Source organism: Danio rerio, chromosome 17 (genome assembly GCF_049306965.1).
Source record: "Danio rerio strain Tuebingen ecotype United States chromosome 17, GRCz12tu, whole genome shotgun sequence".
Taxonomy (NCBI): domain Eukaryota; kingdom Metazoa; phylum Chordata; class Actinopteri; order Cypriniformes; family Danionidae; genus Danio; species Danio rerio.
In genome coordinates this window covers 39120372-39139109 of record NC_133192.1, presented here as the reverse complement: position 1 = coordinate 39139109, position 18738 = coordinate 39120372, and the positions used below count along the sequence as shown (strand labels likewise).

At 35.2% G+C, this 18738-nt stretch overlaps 1 protein-coding gene across 7 annotated transcripts in view; it reads right to left on the bottom strand.

The window, feature by feature from the left end:
- tmem62 (transmembrane protein 62) overlaps positions 1-18529 on the bottom strand; it is a 32537-nt gene extending 14008 nt beyond the window's left edge. For 4 of the 7 annotated variants that reach the window (XM_073927804.1, XM_073927806.1, XM_001923726.8 and 1 more), the window contains exons 1-10: positions 18196-18529; positions 15791-15902; positions 15129-15266; positions 11314-11359; positions 9097-9238; positions 8882-9006; positions 6450-6572; positions 4426-4581; positions 4096-4255; positions 407-520 (exon numbers count right to left, since the gene is read on the bottom strand). In XM_073927804.1, the coding sequence (XP_073783905.1) occupies positions 407-520; positions 4096-4255; positions 4426-4581; positions 6450-6572; positions 8882-9006; positions 9097-9238; positions 11314-11359; positions 15129-15266; positions 15791-15902; positions 18196-18378 (1299 nt within the window). In that variant the 5' untranslated portion in view covers positions 18379-18529. Of the gene's footprint in view, positions 1-406; positions 521-4095; positions 4256-4417; positions 4582-6449; positions 6573-8881; positions 9007-9096; positions 9239-11313; positions 11360-15128; positions 15267-15790; positions 15903-18195 lie in introns of all 7 variants that reach the window. The other 3 variants (XM_073927807.1, XM_073927809.1, XM_073927808.1) reach the window with 1 other exon arrangement.
- Between the last annotated feature and the right edge of the window lie 209 nt (positions 18530-18738).

Sequence of the window (18738 nt, the reverse complement as noted above, 5' to 3'; positions counted from 1 at the left end):
TGACAGAATAGAGTCCCCTTCACTATACTGGGGCGTTAGGACCCACACAGACTGCAGGTTGAGCGCCCCCTGCTGGCCTCACTAACATCACTTCCGGCAGCAATCTGGCTTTCTCATGTGGTCTCCCATCCAGGTACTGACCAGGCTCAGCCCTGCTTAGCTTCAGTGGGCGACCATGTGAGAATTGCAGACAGCCAGCTGCCGATCGTGTTACTCAAAATTTGCTTAATGTGATGTCAGAAACCCAATTCACCCAGAGAAACTGGTCAAAAAATACTTGAGAGTGGAAGTTAAAGAATTAAACTGGAAAAAAATCATAATAAAAGTATGAATTGTGACACTGTGGCAATGTAAGTGACGTGTGAAATAAACTATTTGCTTGGTGTGATTGGTTTCATTTTCCTACCAGTATGTAGTGGTCTGTGAGGAGGATAAAGGACTGCACGAAGCCGAAGCTGGGAGTGAGCTCTTCCTCCAGCGTGAACTGCTGCTCACGCACTTTTGAGCGGCCTGCAGAGTCCTGGAGCAGAGAGACAGAAGAGCAGCTCCTTCAAAACACTTTCAGAATCAGTTCAATAAAAATGCAAATTTTTAAAGATCAAAATCCAATTTTAACTCTTACTTTCTCTTTAAAACTAAAGCTATTTTATGGAGTACGTGGAAAGAATATTTGGAGTCTTTTGAGATTTAACAATGGTAAAATAGTTCTACAATATATTGCTTGATCTGTTTTATCTTTACACTAATCTAAACCCTGCTGCTCCTTTTCAATTATTATTTTTATTTTTCAGTTTTTTCTCCTTTGTTCATGTAAGCTTTCTGGGTTCATAAGTTACAAAATTGTGTTTTGAAATGTTCAGGAAGTCAGATGAACTTTTCGACGTTTCAACTTTTTGAAGTTTTTCTAATTCGTAATTCCTTATGTAACGAATGGAGGACGATCAAACAGACGCATCTCATTTTTGCATAAACTTTTTAAGCAGCCCCTAGAAACCCACCCCACCGGGAGGTCACATGCCACATACCCAAGCGCCGAGTTGCCATGGTAACAATCTTGATAGGCGAGCTTTAAAGACTTTCACACGCACACGTGAAAAGAAATGGACCCTTTCTTTAATAGCTATTTCTATATTCTAGAGTGTAGGTAATGTTGTCGTGTGTCTATGTTCATGTTCCTGTTCACAGGTAGACTGCTATGTCTGTGCTAAATAGTGTTTATTGATGATTTATAGAAGTATTTGGTATTAAAACCCTTAGAAGTATTGCTTAATAACTTGGACTGAAATACCATCACATAAGTGTTTGATATGTATGCACGGCTAAGGTGGTTTAGAGAACAACCGTATGCTATGTATATTGGTACTTGCAAAACGTTGACATTATAAAATCTTTAAAACTTCTCTATGGAAAATGCTCACCAAGCACATGTAAATTACAAGCCTAAAACAAAGAGCAACAAAACTGGCTAGAAGGCAACATCCCATTGGCTAACTCAACCCCTGAGTTCATGACATCAGCAAACCTATATAACGAACTGAACAACAAGTTCACGGTCTCTAAGTCCTTAGACCTCTCTCGTCTCTTTACGTCATTCAACTCTTCATTCGGTTCATTCAAAATATGACCCAGGCTTTAAGCCTCGCTCAAGCTGAGGCCAGGCTCCGGTCTCTACAACTGTTCAGAAATTTTAAGCCAAGTCTCTATTCTGGACAATTTCAACTCATAACCTAGCTGGAATGCTGATCCGGGGTGTGTTCCCCAAACAACGGCATAGCTCGTGGCTGAACTATCATAGTACGATGCATCATGGAAAAAGAACGATAAAGTACTGGCTTTTTGTTTCCCAAAGCCAGTAGTTTCTCCGTCGCAGATTATTGTTTGAACCACGTAGTTACCACGTAAAACGCCCATAATGATGTTCTAAACGGGGTGGAGTAACTACTTCTTTACAGGAAACCCCATAATTTCTTTGTGCAAATTATATTGTTTTACAAGCACATGCATAAAAAAAAAAATCGAATATTAGATTTGGTAAAAACATGCACTCGCTGTCTACAATAATTGAAATATATGCAAATGGCCATATAGGGCCTGTGTTTCCTTAACAAGTATTGTTGAGAACATTACATATTCTATTCTAAAACATAAAATTCCTTACAAAAGCTAACACATATTCTAATCTCGTATATAAATCATATAAATAAATAAATAAATAAATAATGAGGCTATTTATTAAGAAATAAAATTTTATATTTATTATGCATTAGGAAATGAACAAAATCATACTTTAATAATCATATTAATATTATTAATAATTATTATTACTATTAATATTACTATAATTATTATTAGGATATTATTTGTACATTTTTTAAAAGTCTATTTTTACAATTTGACACATGCAAACCACTACGGAAATGTTCTAACCAACAGCCCCGTGTCATATACAGTTGGGTACATTTCTTAATAAATAACCTACTATAAAATAAAAGCATTAATGTATGGTATGTTTTTTGTTTTCACAAGCTTTAGAGCAATGACTGTAAAAAATATACTAGCTTTGGAGATGTAACATAAACTCCTTTCGGCTGTGTTCAAAATAACATCAATGTTTTCAAAGTGCACTGTGAAGGGAGCCCAATTGTAAACACAAAGATCTCTAAAACTAAACTGTAAAAATACTTGGAAAAAGCAAATGACACCTAGGAAAATGATTTTAATGTTTTTTTTTATCATTCCAAGTTTGAATGTTAGCATGTTCTAAATGACTAGGGCATAGGGGAGATTACTGGGAATAGAACACTCATCAAGAAACTTCCAGGCCAGCACACACTGTGTAAGCCTCAGACAAAAAACTATGCGAGTTTGATTTAGTTATCTGATATGCAAGTTTATTGCATGTTCTCCCCATGTTTGCATGGGTTTCCTCCGGGTGCTTCGGTTTCCCCCACAAGTCCGAAAACATATGGTATAGGTGAATCGCATAAGCTAAAATTGTCCGTAGTGGATGTGTGTGAAGAGTGTACATATGCTGGATTAGTTGGCAGTTCATTTTGCTGTGGCGACCCCAGATTAATAAAGGGACTGAGCCATAAACAAATGAATGAATAAATAATGTACATGCTAGTTTATCATGTCCTTTGTTAAAACAAGGGGATTCAGTTTTCTTTGATCATTGGTTTTAGGTTATTGAAGTTGAATTTGTAACTATCTCTCTCTATCCTCATAGGGCTTTTTTGGCCCTTGTTTTATTCTCACCCACACTCTAAATAGATGTGTTTTATAATATATATATATTTTTTCCATATATATACATATATATATGTATATATATATATATATATATACCTTTGTGTTACCATTATTAAACGTTTGAGGCCATGCAGATCGCTTGCTTTTTACACTAATACTAATTCGTTAATGTGGTAAGATTAATTATTCCTCTAGACCAGGAAATTAACTGATATTTGGATTAATAGACAAATAAATTGTAGGCTGCAACAGACGAGCAGTTTAATTTAATGTAATTTTAGTTTGGCTACCATTAACAATAAAGTCAACCCAAATATTCAGAATTAAATAATAACTTGTTATAATTAATTTTGAATATTAGTAATTCGCAGAGTTGAACTGAACTGCCAATTATGTGGCTAAAGCACATCCTGTATTATCAATCCTATGTAAAGCATACTTTTAGCATACAGTCGAACTACACTGACAATTTTGTCCCTTCTCTTGTATTATCAATTATTATTATAGTAATAATAATAATAATATAGTACAATTAATCATTATCATTAGCATAGTTGAACTGAATAAGGCACAGGTGTCAAAGCCAGTTCCTGGAGGGCCGCAGCTCTGCACAGTTTAGTTCCAATCCTAATTAAACACACCTGATCCAACTAATTGGGTCCTTTAGGCTTGTTTGAAACCTACAGGTAAGTGTGTTGGAGCAGGATTGGAACTAAACTACTGACTTTGACACCCCTGATGTCAGGTAATCAACAACGCAGATAGACACAATGTTGCAATTTGATCAAATTCCTGCCATCCAATCATATTAAGTGTTGGGTGATTGTTCAAATTATAAGCTACCTCCACTTTGACTTTGATAGTGTGCAGTCCTGTAGCGTAGTGCATTGGATCCCAGAGCAGCACATATAGAGGACCTCCAGCGCTGACTGCTTTTCCCAGTGTAACTCCGTCCACGCTCACGTACACGGCTGTGATGGGGGATTCAGAGAAAGCAAGGACCCTGCAGAACACCAAACAGGGCACAATGAGTGCGCAGCCAAAGCGTGAAGAACACACAGAACATGCGAGCAGGAAAATAAACAAGAGCATGAGGTTTGGATGGGAGACGGTAATGCTCCATTAGCCAATGTTTGAGCACTTGAAGGTTTAAGAGGACACACACAGAGACACCTGATGTGAGTGGAACTGCGGATTCGACCCAGAGGCTCCACTCCTGGTTGCAGGTACTGTGCGTCTTTAGGGTTGGTGATCAGCATGGCGGGCCAGTCCTCAAACGTCAAGTCGGAGAAGCTAAACAGGTCATGGTCGAAAGCCAAAATCCTGTACCTGAACCAAGGGAGAACAGCTTTTACAACACAATTGTTTTTCTTGAGTTTATTGCCATATCAGCTTTTATGGCCAATGTACAAACATCATTTAATAAATAATGATTATAACAATAAAAAGACATCAACGGTAAATAAAACATAAACTAAAAATAAAATCTAAAGCAGTTTTTGAAAGGAAAAAAACTCCCCGACAGGTAAACAGCTGAGATAAACCAATCCATTCAGCCGATCTCCAGATCTGGCAGGAGCATTTTTAGCTTAGCTTAGCATAAATCATTAAATTGGATTAGACAATTAGCATCTCGCTCTAAATTGACCAAAGGTTTGATCATTTTCCTATTTAAAGCTTGAATCTTCTTCTTTGTCTTCTACTACAACTAAAACTTCTACTAAGCCGCCTTTTTCTACCACTACTATGACGAATACTACTACGACGATGACGACGACTACTAATACTACTACTACAGTGACGATGACTACTAATACTACTTCTACTACGGTGACGACGACTACTACTACTACAATGACGACTACTACTACTTCTACTACAATGACTACTACAACAACTACTGCTACATCTACTACGACGACAACGAGTATTACTTACTACTATGACAACTATTACTACAACGATGACTACTACTACTACTGTCTACTACTACTACTACTACTACTACTAAGATGACGACAATGACTACTACAACAACTACGAGTACTACTACTACAATGATGAACACTACGATGACTACTACTACTATGATGACTAACTATGACGACTACTACTATTACGACAACATCTACTAAGTCTTCTACTACAACTTCTACAACGACTACGAGTACTACTATGATTACTACATCTGCTACTATGACAACGACTACTACTACTACTACAACTGTTAAGATGATTACGATGACAACTACTACTACTACTACTATTACTATGACGAGTACTACTACTACTTCTACTACAACGACTACTACTACAACTACTACTACTTTTACTTCTGCTACATCTACTACGGCGACAACGAGTATTACTTACTACCATGACAACTATTACTAAAACGATGACTACTACTACTACTGTCTACTACTACTACTACTACTACTAAGATGACGACAATGACTACTACAACAACTACGAGTACTACTACTACAATGATGAACACTACGATGACTACTACTACTATGATGACTAACTATGACGACTACTACTATTACGACAACATCTACTACGTCTTCTACTACTACTTCTACAATGACTACGAGTACTACTACGACGACTACTACATCTGCTACTATGACAACGACTACTACTACTACAACTTTTACGATGATTACGATGACTACTACTACTACTACTACATCTACTACTACTTTTACTGCTACAACTTCTTTTACTATGACTACTATAACAACAATGAGACTAGAAAATGAAAAGTAGCTATTCCTTTAAAATCTCTCTACATAAAAATCGTTGTCTGACAATTTACAAAATTAGAGCATTACAAAAGTATATGTTTGACAATTAGCTTGCTATTAAAAAACTGACTTTGGATTTTGGAGCAACTTCTCCTTTGAGTAGATGTTCATGAGTGAGTCTAGTGTGACATCTTGTATAAATCATCTCATCATGTCAAAACTCCCTTTTTGATTAGTAAAAATATTAAGCAACTATAAATGCGAATTTCTCAGTATTTGGACTTTGTGAAATGTCAATATCCAGATATTCAAATTGTTGCATCTAACATATTATTGTCCTATCCTAACAAACCATAAAAAGCAAAACATACATAACTGGTTTAGTGGTCTATGGTCACATATTTACATTTCCCTAAGTGTGGAGCTAGTTCTCCATGAACTCACCTGCGATTGTCCATCCAGTCTCCCAGCTCTAATTCCAGGGTGCCACCTTGATGGCGACTGTGCAGAGCCGGCATGAAGCCTCCCAGTGTGTGTAGGTGCCCACACAAATATGCCACAGCTGTACTGTTAAAAAAAAAAACAAGCAGTAATAAAAATTGGCACAATATGATGTGTTTGCACTTACACTAATAGTTTTATAGTATGCAAACTGTACAGACTGTATACAATACAATATATAATCTGCAGTTTAGTGGTGCTTATATTATAATACTCAAATAAATTGAACTGAATATGATGTTTGCATATATCTATGCATTAAAGCGATACTAATTTGTACTTGCTGTTTCAGTACACCAAAGATATTTTAAAGAATGTTGGAAATTGGTAGTATTATTTTTCCTACCATGTATGTCAATGGCTACCATTTTTCAACATTCATAATCCCGTCCTTTGTGTTTAACAAAAAAACTCAAAGGTTTGGCACATCTGAGTGCGAGTAAATGATGAATAATTTCATTTTTTGGGTGAACTATCCCTTTATCTGTCAGAACTGAATACAAAAGGAACCATACTGTATACTAGGCTTTAAAATGTAGGTCAGATGACCAGATAAACATGGGATTTGCAATGACATTTGAAAGTTGTCCCAAATTTCAGACGGTTGCCTCAGACAATCCACAGATTCTGATTTACAATGCCCATAATCATTTTAAAGTATTGTTACTAAAATTAAACAGTCTTCTTAAAAAAGCAAGTTTTAATGCAAATGGTGATTTTAGGATGAAACAATAATTGGATTTGCTAGGGTAGTGAAATGACTTGTTAAAAGGTTTCTTAATTCAAAGCATTTAGTGAAGAACAAAGAATACACTACCTTTCAAAAGTCTTGTCGTCTATCAGTTTTAGTAACAACAAATAATAACTTGACTTCTAGTTGATCATTTGGTATCAGAAGTGGCTTATATGAAAGGCAAAGGCCTCTAGATTATGCTTATTTTAACAAAAATATATAATCATGGCTTGATTTAATTATTTAAATAGGACAGTAATTCATCTTCAATTCCTCCTCCTACTTCTTACCCCAGACATGCTCAATAATGTTTATGTCAGGTGACTAAGCTGGCCAATCCTGAAGCACCTTGACCTTCTTTGCTTTCGGGAACTTTGATGTAGAAGCTGAAGTATGAGAAGAATTTGCCCTCTCCTGTGGTTTGTAATCTAATGGGAAGCACAAATGTCTTGACACCTCACGCACGCCCCAATACTGACTGCAACCCCAAACCATGACTTTTTCCTTCACCAAACTTGACTGATTTCTATGAGAATCTTGCATCCATGCAGGTTTCAATAGGCCTTCTGCAGTATTTGTAATGATTGAGCAGTTCAACAGATGATTCAACTGAAAAATCTACCTTCTGACACTTTTCTAAACGATCAACTAGAAGTCAAGTTATTATTTGTTGCTCTTACAACTAGAATCAACCACTAGACTTTCGACAGGTAGTGTATACAGTAGTCAACATTTGAAGTGGATCTAAACATTTTCTAAGACAAGAATGGGAGATGGTCAATAGATTTAGAACTTTGACGAAAGGTTCCACTTCAAATGTTCAGGTCTTATATTTAGTAGACAATGCAAAGTAATTTGTATTTTTGTAATAATAATTAACTCACAGACAGAACTTGTTTTCTCAGTGTATTTATACATATAGTCTTCCTTCTGTAATTATGTTAATGTACACTACCATTCAAACACTAAGACATTAAAACAGATTTTCTACCTCACGCTGTTCTGTTAATTGAAGAATGCTGAAATAATATTATAACAATTTTCACCAAAATATTCAACAGCACAATATATTTTAATAACACTGACCACTGAATTATATATAATATTAGACCAATTTGTTTGAGGAGTCATGTGGCACTGAAGACGGGAGTAATGCAGCTGAAAACCCAGCTTTACAGGAATAAATTACACTTTAAAGTAGATTTAATTTTATAATTAATTTCATTTAAACTGCAATAATATTTCACAAGATTAACATTTTGATCAAATAGTTTATTTTTTGTGTTATTACACCTAGCATCAAATGTATTATTGTAAATGAATTTTATTCCAGCTACTTCAGTTTTTTCCTGCTGCTACATAATTGTAATTTAATGTCATTTCAGTTAAACAAGCCCCTTAGAGAATAGAACAGAAAAAAAGACAAAAATAAAGAAAACTTGTTCACTTTATATAATAATCCCATGCTTTTTTCTGTGAGCGGTCGATAATTAGCTGCAGTAAGCTTCAGGGTGGACCAGACCTTCTGCTGTCCAGTTCTGGCTATGCAAGAATACCCAAATCAGACATAGATGTGCATAAAACAGCATATGTGATATCAGTGGGAAACAAGCGACAGTGTTATTGCTTGATTTCTCCAAACCTCATGAGCTCTCGGATTCCTGGGGAGGGGGAGATGACAGTGGATGTGGTATAATGTCCAAACCAGATGGACTTGTTACTGCTCAGGCTCTCCTCTCTGAAGGTCTCCAACATGTCCATCTGAGACTATCGGAAACATTCAGAATTCAGTCCAAAGACAAACAATCACATCACCACATTTCCAGAGCAAAAAAAAATTCATTGCATCTCTCCTACCTCATCGATAATCCCAAAGAAGTTATAAGGCCGTTTTGGTCCCGGGACCAGAGTGGCATCAGCACAAATGAACGAATAGTTCCCGAAGGGAGTTCTGTGTACGTAGTGGAAGGATCCTACTTTCTGATTGGCAGAGTATTTCCTAAATATTCAGGAAAGCATGATGATTAAAAAACAAATTTGAATCTTGTATGACTAGTTTGAATAGGTGTATTGACTTAAAGGGGTTAGTTCACAAAAAATGAAAAAAAAAAAAGATTATTAAAAGGGAACCTATTATGCAAAAAACATATTTTTAAGGGGTTTAAACAAACTTGCGTGGTAAAAGTCTGTGAATATAACCAGCTTCTAATGGTAAACATTTATTATTTTAATTTTTTTTATAATCACAGTCCAAAACAATCTGCAGAAACACTTAGGTTGACATTTTCCCTTTGTATGATGTCATTAGATGGAGAATGCCACGCCCATTAGTGATAATCTCTCCCTCATTAGTTTAGGACGCTAGTCTTGTTTTTTAATCTGCCATTATGCTGACACATTTATAGCTCCGCCCTCTTTTGATAAGAGCACAGTCTCATTTGAATTTAAAGCGACAGTCATTAAAATGGCACACTTCGGATCAAAGTACTCAAAAGGGACTCTGAAACTTCACATACAGCCTCTAGGGACATCAGATACTTTTTTGAACACAAATGAAGATATTTTAGATCAAATCTGAAAGCTCTCTCTCATCCTCCATAAACAAGAACATTAGTGAAATGTTCAAAATTTGGAAAAGGAAACAAAAACAAAAGATTCAATGTGACTTCAGTGGTTCAACTATAATAATACTGTCAGAAAACAACTCTAAATATGACTGTTTTAAAGCTGTTGGTTCTTTTTCTGGACTTTGAACATCTCGGGATCGTTGTTGTATATGGAGAATTAGAGAGCTCCAGGATTTCTTCTAAAATATCTTACTTTTGTTTTATAAAGCTAAACGAAGATTTCAGGGGTTTGACATGACATGACAAATTAATGACAGGACATTCATTTTTAGGTGAACTAACCCTTTTATTTAAAGTCAGAATGAAAAAATGTTTACCACAATGTGTGTGTGTGTGTGGTTTGATGATTTAACAGTGTGCAGGCTGATATTATAGAGTATGTCATGAATATTAGATCAGTCAAGGTTTTCAAACCGTAAAAATTTTCTGCAAAACCATTCCTAAGATATGTGGATGATCTTTTATTACTTTTTTAGTCCAAAGATGCCGTTTTAAATTGTAAAAAAATAAAAAATAAAAATTTTGAAGCAAATAAAGACAGCAGAAGTCAATAATTAATTTAGCCTGACATGTTTACTGTTTCAAAATATTTGTGAGGTTTCTTAAACTAAAATATATTGTGCTCGAAAGAGAAAAAAAGCTGAGAGTACCACAATTTGGATTCTCTGCATGTCCTGTAAATGTAGCTGAATTGTTACTGGTTTGCGTCATTCTTCAGTATACAGTTGAAGTCTGAATTATTAGCCCCCCTGTTTATTTATTTTTTTCCCAATTTCTGTTTAACAGAGAGAAGAGTTTTTTCAGCACACTTCTAATCATAATAGTTTTAGTAACTCATTTCTAATAACTGATTTATTTTATTTTTGCCATGATGACAGTAAATAATATTTTACTAGATATTTTTCACGACACTTCTATACAGTTTAAAGTGACATTTAAAGGCTTAACTAGGTTTATAAAAAAAAAATTAATCAATGGAGGGCTAATAATTCTGACTTCAACTGTATTTTTCTCTGTGTTCAGCTCAAACAGATTTAAAACAAGTGGGTGAGCAAAAGATGGCAGAAATGTTTGGGTGAACTATCCCTTTCTTTTATTTATATTTAGTCAGTCCTGCTAAATAAATCATGATTGTACTTTTATTATGACTTGTTGCCACCTGTTGGTGGTTTAGTATTCTGTATTTACTCATGGCAGAAACCAGCCAAGAAATAAACACTCAGCTGAATTACTGTTAAGAGAAAAAAAACGTTTTTTTCCATATCACACACTTCTTTTTCAATTCGAGATAGTCTTTGTATAAAATTTGCTCTATGTAAACAATTTTTAAAAAATAAACGAATAGTTCATTTATGACCATTTAAATTGCATTTTCACTTTCAATATCAGAAACTTCTTGTAGTTTTACACCTCCTATATTTTCTGCATTTATAATATTAGTACAGACCTGTAATAATTGTTCACGCTCTCCAGAGAAACGATATTAAAGGCATCTGTGGAGACAAAGAGAGAGAAAAATCAGTGGAGATTTGCAGGAAATGGAAGAGGAGCGGGGACAAAATAACTGATAATGGAGCTCTTATTACATGTCTGGCAGCTTTCGTAATGTAACACCAGTTACAGGACCGGTGGGGAAATGGGATAATGGGAATAGAGGGAAAATGATATAAGAGCTATGGGGGGAGTTCATTAGAGACCTTTATTAGGCTGATGCTTTTTCTGTAGCTAAATATATTAATTTGCCAGTTGAAATACACAATGAAACAACTGCTGCTGCTCACTACACTGATTTATGAATGTTTTGTTGGTAATATTAACTCCTGTTGGTTCAAATGTTCCATTTACCTGCATATGTGGTTAATTAGAGAAGTTGTGATTCTTTTGCACTCTACTGTTCAGTTTTAATTTGTACTCGTCATTGGAAATGCAATAAGGGATTTACAGTTTTTCAAGGAATACCATTTCAATACAACAAAGTAGAATGACTTAAAATGTCAGTCGTTTTTTAATAATTATATTCTTTGGGTTTGTTTCACCTTTACAGGGTTTCTGCAGGTTTCCCCAAGTGAAATTGAAGACATTTTTAAGAACATTATGAATAAAATTTTAGACTCATAAAGGGCTCAACGCTGAGGACTTTTTCAAAAGGCCCAGATGGAAAAGATTTGTTTATTTGCCCTATCAAAAAAAGATTATAATTTAAAATACATTGATTTAATAATACATTAATAATACAAAAATAATATTTTAGCTATTTCTTAGCAAAATATTTTAAATATTGAGTAAAAACAAGATCTACTTATATCCATACACTTTTTTGTCACACAAAAATTTTCTTTAAAATAAAAAGAAATTGAACAAATGTTTTAAAATGTATACAAAATATAACAAACTAAATCTATGCACAACAATCTGTCCAAGTCGGTGTCCTCAGCAGTAAATAGATGGAGCACTTTTAAACAAATGTTATTGTAAGGAAAATAATTAACCCACTATGGTAAACAGAGTTTCATGGAGCTGGATTGTAAGGTGATTGTATGGATTTGGCCAGATTGGATAGCAATACATGAACAAAGGAAAATTAAGACAATTTTTAGGAAAGTTTTTGTTTAAAAAAAAGATTTAAGACGCACAATATTTCAGTAAAATTAAGACTTTTTAAGGGCTAAAACTTGGATTTTTGAAATTTAGGACTTTAAGACCCCACAGAAACCCTCCTTTATTATTTAGGACAGTAGAGTTGAGACAGGAATACATGGGGAGCTTAGAGAGGGGGGACGATCAGCAAAGGATCTCGAGAATCGCCGTGAGCACTACAGTGCTGTCAGCGCACTATGCCACTTGGCTATTGGCGCCGACAATGCCAGTCTTTTTCTCTCTAAAAAGCTATCAAATAGTGTCTGAACACTGAAAATAAAGGGAAAAATTACTTCAGTTTTTATTTTTGAAAATGTACTGTCTGAATCAGAAACATGAGGTATGGAAAAAAGCAGCGTGAACATTTATCTAAAGATCTCCTTTTGTGTTTTACTGACTACATAAAAAAAAAAACTCATGTATATGATATGGAATATCGCTCTGTACCTGTGTTATAATGATGAACTAAAACAAAATGTTTTCGATCATTAAAATAATTTTAAAAAGAAATATAAAAAAGTAAAATCCGAATTAAAAGTACTAGAACGATTAAAACTGAAATAATACTAATGTTAAAACATCAACATAATTCTAAAGAAGCCTGAATGTATTTGAATTAAAATAATAAATAATAGCCCTGTTGCGTAAATGAAAACTGATTTGATTTATTATGGATGTACTGCAATAAGACTAATGAGCAATAGCCTCACAATAGCAAAGTGGTTATTAATCCTCCTGAAGTTTGTTCTTGTGTCATAACAAGCCGGCAATATCCTGTTTAACAGAGCTGGGCTTCATTTCAAGTCATTAGTGTGACATAACAGTGTCCAGCTGTCTTCGCTCAATGTCCTTTAATTGTTTTATTGCCAACAGACACTGGGACAAAGATGGACGATAATTGTTCCTGACCAACAGCGATGCGCAAAGTGGAAACTTTAATTCGGAGCTTTATTAAGATCTTCCACCAAACTTCCAGACGCTTCTATTACAAACTGTGGACCAAACCGACAATGGAAAACAAAACTGAAAAGTGTCATCAGGTACATTTTTTGTTTCCTTTAACTTGTAATATGAAACCGTCCGTTCACGAAGAATGCAAACGCTGTCATTCCTGCTCAAATCAGCAACACTCGCTCAACCAGTTAAGTGATTTTGGGCCAGGACTGTCTATTTTAGGCTCAAATTAGAGGCTAAAGTATGTGAACGTGTACTATTGCATTTGTGTAGTTTGAATGATCTTCTTACACTCTATTGATGGTAGTTTACGGATATTTTCTAAAAAAAAACACATTGCAAAATACTGTAGCAATCTTTTTCTTCGAGGTCCACGTGGAGAGTTCAGATAACCTGTTTGACGACAATCATTCTGTTCGCAACTCCCCTCCTTAAAGGAATAGTACGCCTAAAATAAAAACAAATATCCCATAAATAATCCTCCTCATGTCATCTATGGAGTATATGCCCTTCTTCTTTAACCAAACAATCTGAGTTGTATTAAGCAATATCCTGGCTCTTCCCAGCTATTCAATGGCAGTGAATGATGGACGAGTTTTTAAAGCTTTATAAAAGTGCATCTATCCATCATAAAAATAATCCAGTAATCCAAAAAGACTCCAGTGGGTTAATGAGTGCATTCTGGAAAAGCAAAGTGATGGGTTTTTTAATTAATTAATTATTAATATTATTGGCTTTCATTTACAAAGTCTGGCGTATGAAAAAATCCTGGATAGACACAAACTAAATCTAAAGTTTAGCCAAAACAACTCACTTTTGTTCACTAATCGGTCTTTAAAATATTGTAGTGCAGCTACGTGTATATAGCGATTATTAGTAACCATTAATAATAGTTTTAAATATGGATTTTTTTCCTACAAAAAACATTGATTCACTTCAGACATCAGTTATTAACCCTCTGGAGCTGCACTGGTTACTTTAATGATCGGCAGATTCACGTTTTAGAGTTTTGAAAACTCGAGCACCATTCACTGCCATTCAAAAGCTGGGATATTATTTAAAGGCAAAAAAAGGAAACCATGTGATTTTCTGTCATTAAAATATACCAAAACCACTAGAAAAGTGTTACATGTTTTGTTGACTTATGTACTTAAATTATGCCAAATGTTTCAAAAAAAGCTCAAGTTTAAATTTAAAATGACCAATTTTAACTGCTCTGGTTTACCCCACAGTCCAAAAGACATGCGCTATAGGTGAATTGGGTAAGCTAAATTGTCTGCAGTGTATGTAAGAGTGTTTGGGAGTTTTCCAGTGATAGGTTACAGCTGGAAGGGCATACGCTGCGTAAAACATATGCTGGATAAGTCGGCGTTTCATTCCGCTGTGGTGACCCCTGATTAATAAAGGGACAGCCGAAAAGAAAATGAATGAATGAATGAACTAGTGAAACGATCTTACACAGCATTGATTTCCTTTTTTTTTACCACTGTATTGTATTCTTGTGAATATGCACCCTCTAGTGGCAAAAATGCCAACTGTGCCTATAACATGACCCAGATTATGTCCACCTGACCTGAAACACCTAGGATGGCTTGAGATGGAGTAAATTAGGGGATACATTTGTCTGTGAACTATTATTTTTTTAAATGATTTAGTAAACAAAATAATCACCATGGTTTCCACGAATGTCAATCCATTTTGTGCGTTCCAGCACTCGAGATCTTTTCAGGACGTTGTGGTAGGCCTGCCACTCCACTTCATGTTGAAGAGAGCCCATTTTACTCTCAGTCTTTGCATCTGTCAAGTCCCCTGTTCAAGTGAAACACACACGTGTTTGTGAGTGTCATTATATTTCATGTACATATAAAATCTAACTTGACAATGTACAGTTGAAGTCAGAATTATTATTATTATTATTATCTATTTCTTTTTTAAAATATTTCTCAAATGATGTTTAACAGAGCGGGGATTTTTTAACAGTATTACCTATAGTACGTTTTCTTCTGGAGAAAGTCTTATTTGTTTTATTTTGGCTAGAATAAAATCACTTTTTAATTTTTTTAAAGACCATTTTAAGGTCAGAATTATTAGCCCTTTTAAGCAATTTTTTTTCTGATTATCTACAGAACAAACCACTCTTAAACAAAGCCTTTAAATGTCCCTAAAAGCTGAATACTAGTATCTGGAAAAAAAAAAATATGTTCTAAAATAAATCAGTTATTAGAAATGTGTTATTAAAATTATTATGTTGGAAAATGTGTTGAAAAAAATATTCGCTCCATTAATCAGAAATTGGGGGAAAAATACACAGGAGGGCTAATAATTCATCTCACCTGTGGCCAGCACAAGATCAGGTTTAATGACGTCAATAGTGTCAGTGCAGAACTTCTCGAAGTCTGGGATGCGCCTCGGATCGTGGAAACGGCTGATATGGATGTCGGACACCTGCAAAGAGAAACCAGCATTGTTGGAAAGCAGATAATAATAATAATAATTATAATAATGATGATGATAATGATGATGAGGCTTCACGCAGGCCTGTGTGTAGAGTGCTGGAAATCTCACACATAAAGCATGACTATTTATAGAAAAAGTGTCAGTGGCATATTGCAGGAGGCATCTCTTATGTGCCAGTCTGTACACAGCTGAAGGTTTAATGTTGTATCCTTTAATTTATAGCACAAGAGGTTTATTCACACCAAACAGACAGATCGAAAGTCACATTTTTTGTTTACAAGAAATCAAAAGGTACAAAAGATATAGATTATCTCTCTGTATTATCCATATCTATCTATCTATCTATCTATCTATCTATCTATCTATCTATCTATCTATCTATCTATCTATCCGTCTTTCCGTCTGTCTATGCTTCAGCCTATCCGTCTGTGTGTCTATCTGTACACACACGTGACCAATATAATCGTTAGCTACAGCCCAATCAATATAGAACATTTTGAATCAGAATTGCATAAAAATATACTATAATTTAAAATAATAGTTAAATAATAGTTATTTATACAAGTTTATCAATTCCATGCGTCTTAAAAGGTCAAATCTGAGTGATCTGAGAGTAATATTTGAATAATTAATAATCAACTTGCCTGGCTCTTGTTAGGCAGGTTTAAGACATGCTTGTTTATATAAAAACACACATTTTACTTAAAAACATTAAAAAATATTTTTTTACAGATGCAACTCCAACCGTACATATGATTGGTAATGGCACAGAGGTGCAAAACCCTATACAGATCAATAGGCACAGATCAAAACCCGAATAAGAGTTGACATTTAAAATAACACATGCATTAATTTGTAAACGAATAGCATATTATGATAATTATCTTGATGAAGCTCTATACAAGCGGTCTTTAAAATATTTATAAACACTAAAATGAGAAGTACTGAATATATAATGAAGCATAATGAATATAATATAATATAAATTCACATAACTTATAATATAATATAATATAATATAATATAATATAATATAATATAATATAATATAATATACATATAATATAATATGGGGCATCATGGTGGCGCAGTGGGTAGCACAATCACCTCCCAGCAAGAAGGTTACTGGTTCGAGCCTCAGCTGGGTCACTTAGTATTTCTGTGTGGAGTTTTCATGTTCTCATTGTGTTCGCGTGGGTTTCCTCCGGGTGCTCCGGTTTCCCCCACAGTACAAAGATGTGGTACAGGTGAATTGTATAAGCTAAATTGTCCGTAGTTTATGAATGTGAATGACTGTGTGTGTGGGTTACAGCTGGAAGGGTATCTGCTGCGTAAAACATATGCTGGATAAGTCGGCGGTTCATTCGACCCCTGGTTAATAAAGAGACTAAGCTAAAAAGAAAATGAATCAATGAACAATATATACACAATATAATATAACATGAATGAATATAATTTGAAATAATAAAATATAGTATAAACAATAAAATAAAATATAAATATAAAATAATAATTTTAAGACCACAGAAATAAATTGTAAATCAGAAATAGTTTGCCCAAAAATACTACTTTGTTCCCTATTTACTGTTTAACACAAAAGTAGATATTTTGACGAATGTTTTAACGCAGTAATCATTGACATCCATAGGAAAAAACTAAATACTATAGAAGTCAATGGTTAATACAGGTTTCCAGCTTTCTTTAAAAACATTTTGGTTGTGTGTGTGTGTGTGTGTGTGTTCAACAGAAGAAGAAAAAAAACACTCAAACAGGTTTGAAACAAGCTGAGAGTAAATGACACAATTGTCATCATGTTTGTGGTGAACTATCCCTTAAATGTAAATCTTAAGAGGCCTTCCAATGTACTCTTATGACAACTCGCGTTACAAATATACATAACAATTACAATAAAACAACGTTACACTCAAACGCCTGATTACTCTAGACTTCTCACTGCAACGTAAAAATACGCTGTCTTCATGAAAAAATAAAATGTCCGTCTCATATTTGATCTAACACACCATATAACGTTACTTTTATATCATTAAACACAGTCCTGATCATAACTACACAGTTTACCAAAGCCTACTGTACACACTTGATGTCCTGCTACATACTACAATATTCAGCCATTAATATTCAACATGACAGCCCATAATCCTCCATATCGCAGCGAGAATAAATTATTATGGCAGAACGCAAAATAAAAGCCGTCCTCCAATCAATCACATGGTCGGCCCGTTGACAGTCTAATGACCGGTGTGTTTTCACCTCCGCTCACCTGCACGAACCAAAAGATGTTGTCCCGCTGTCCGCCGGGGTGCGGAGGGCCGCCGCTGCGCCCGGACTGGGGGAATAAGCTGCGTTTCGGGTGCCAGGCGCCGTCATAGCTGTCGAAGAGCCAGGAAGTGAAGCAGGCGAGCAGCAGCCCGAGGACCACCAGAGCCGCGAACAGCCGGAGCATCCTGGAGGAGTCACGGAGAGCCCTGCTTCATGCCGGAGGAGCACTCACACGGCCGGACATCCCCGCGCAGCCGGTTCACTGAGCGCCAGCGGAGCCGCAATGGACGAGCAAATCAGCGCGCTGTAATCGCCAACATCATCCATCGGAAACTTCCGGGTGGCGGGATTCTGCTCACGTAAATACACATGAAGGGAAGAAGGGATAGAGAGAGAGTGGAACCTGAGGGGCGGGGCTTTGGTGCGCGCTCTCGGCCCGGATGTTTGCATTTGGTTGGATGATATATATATAATATATGATATATATATATATATATATATATATAATGAATGATATATACATATAATTGGATGGTATATATAT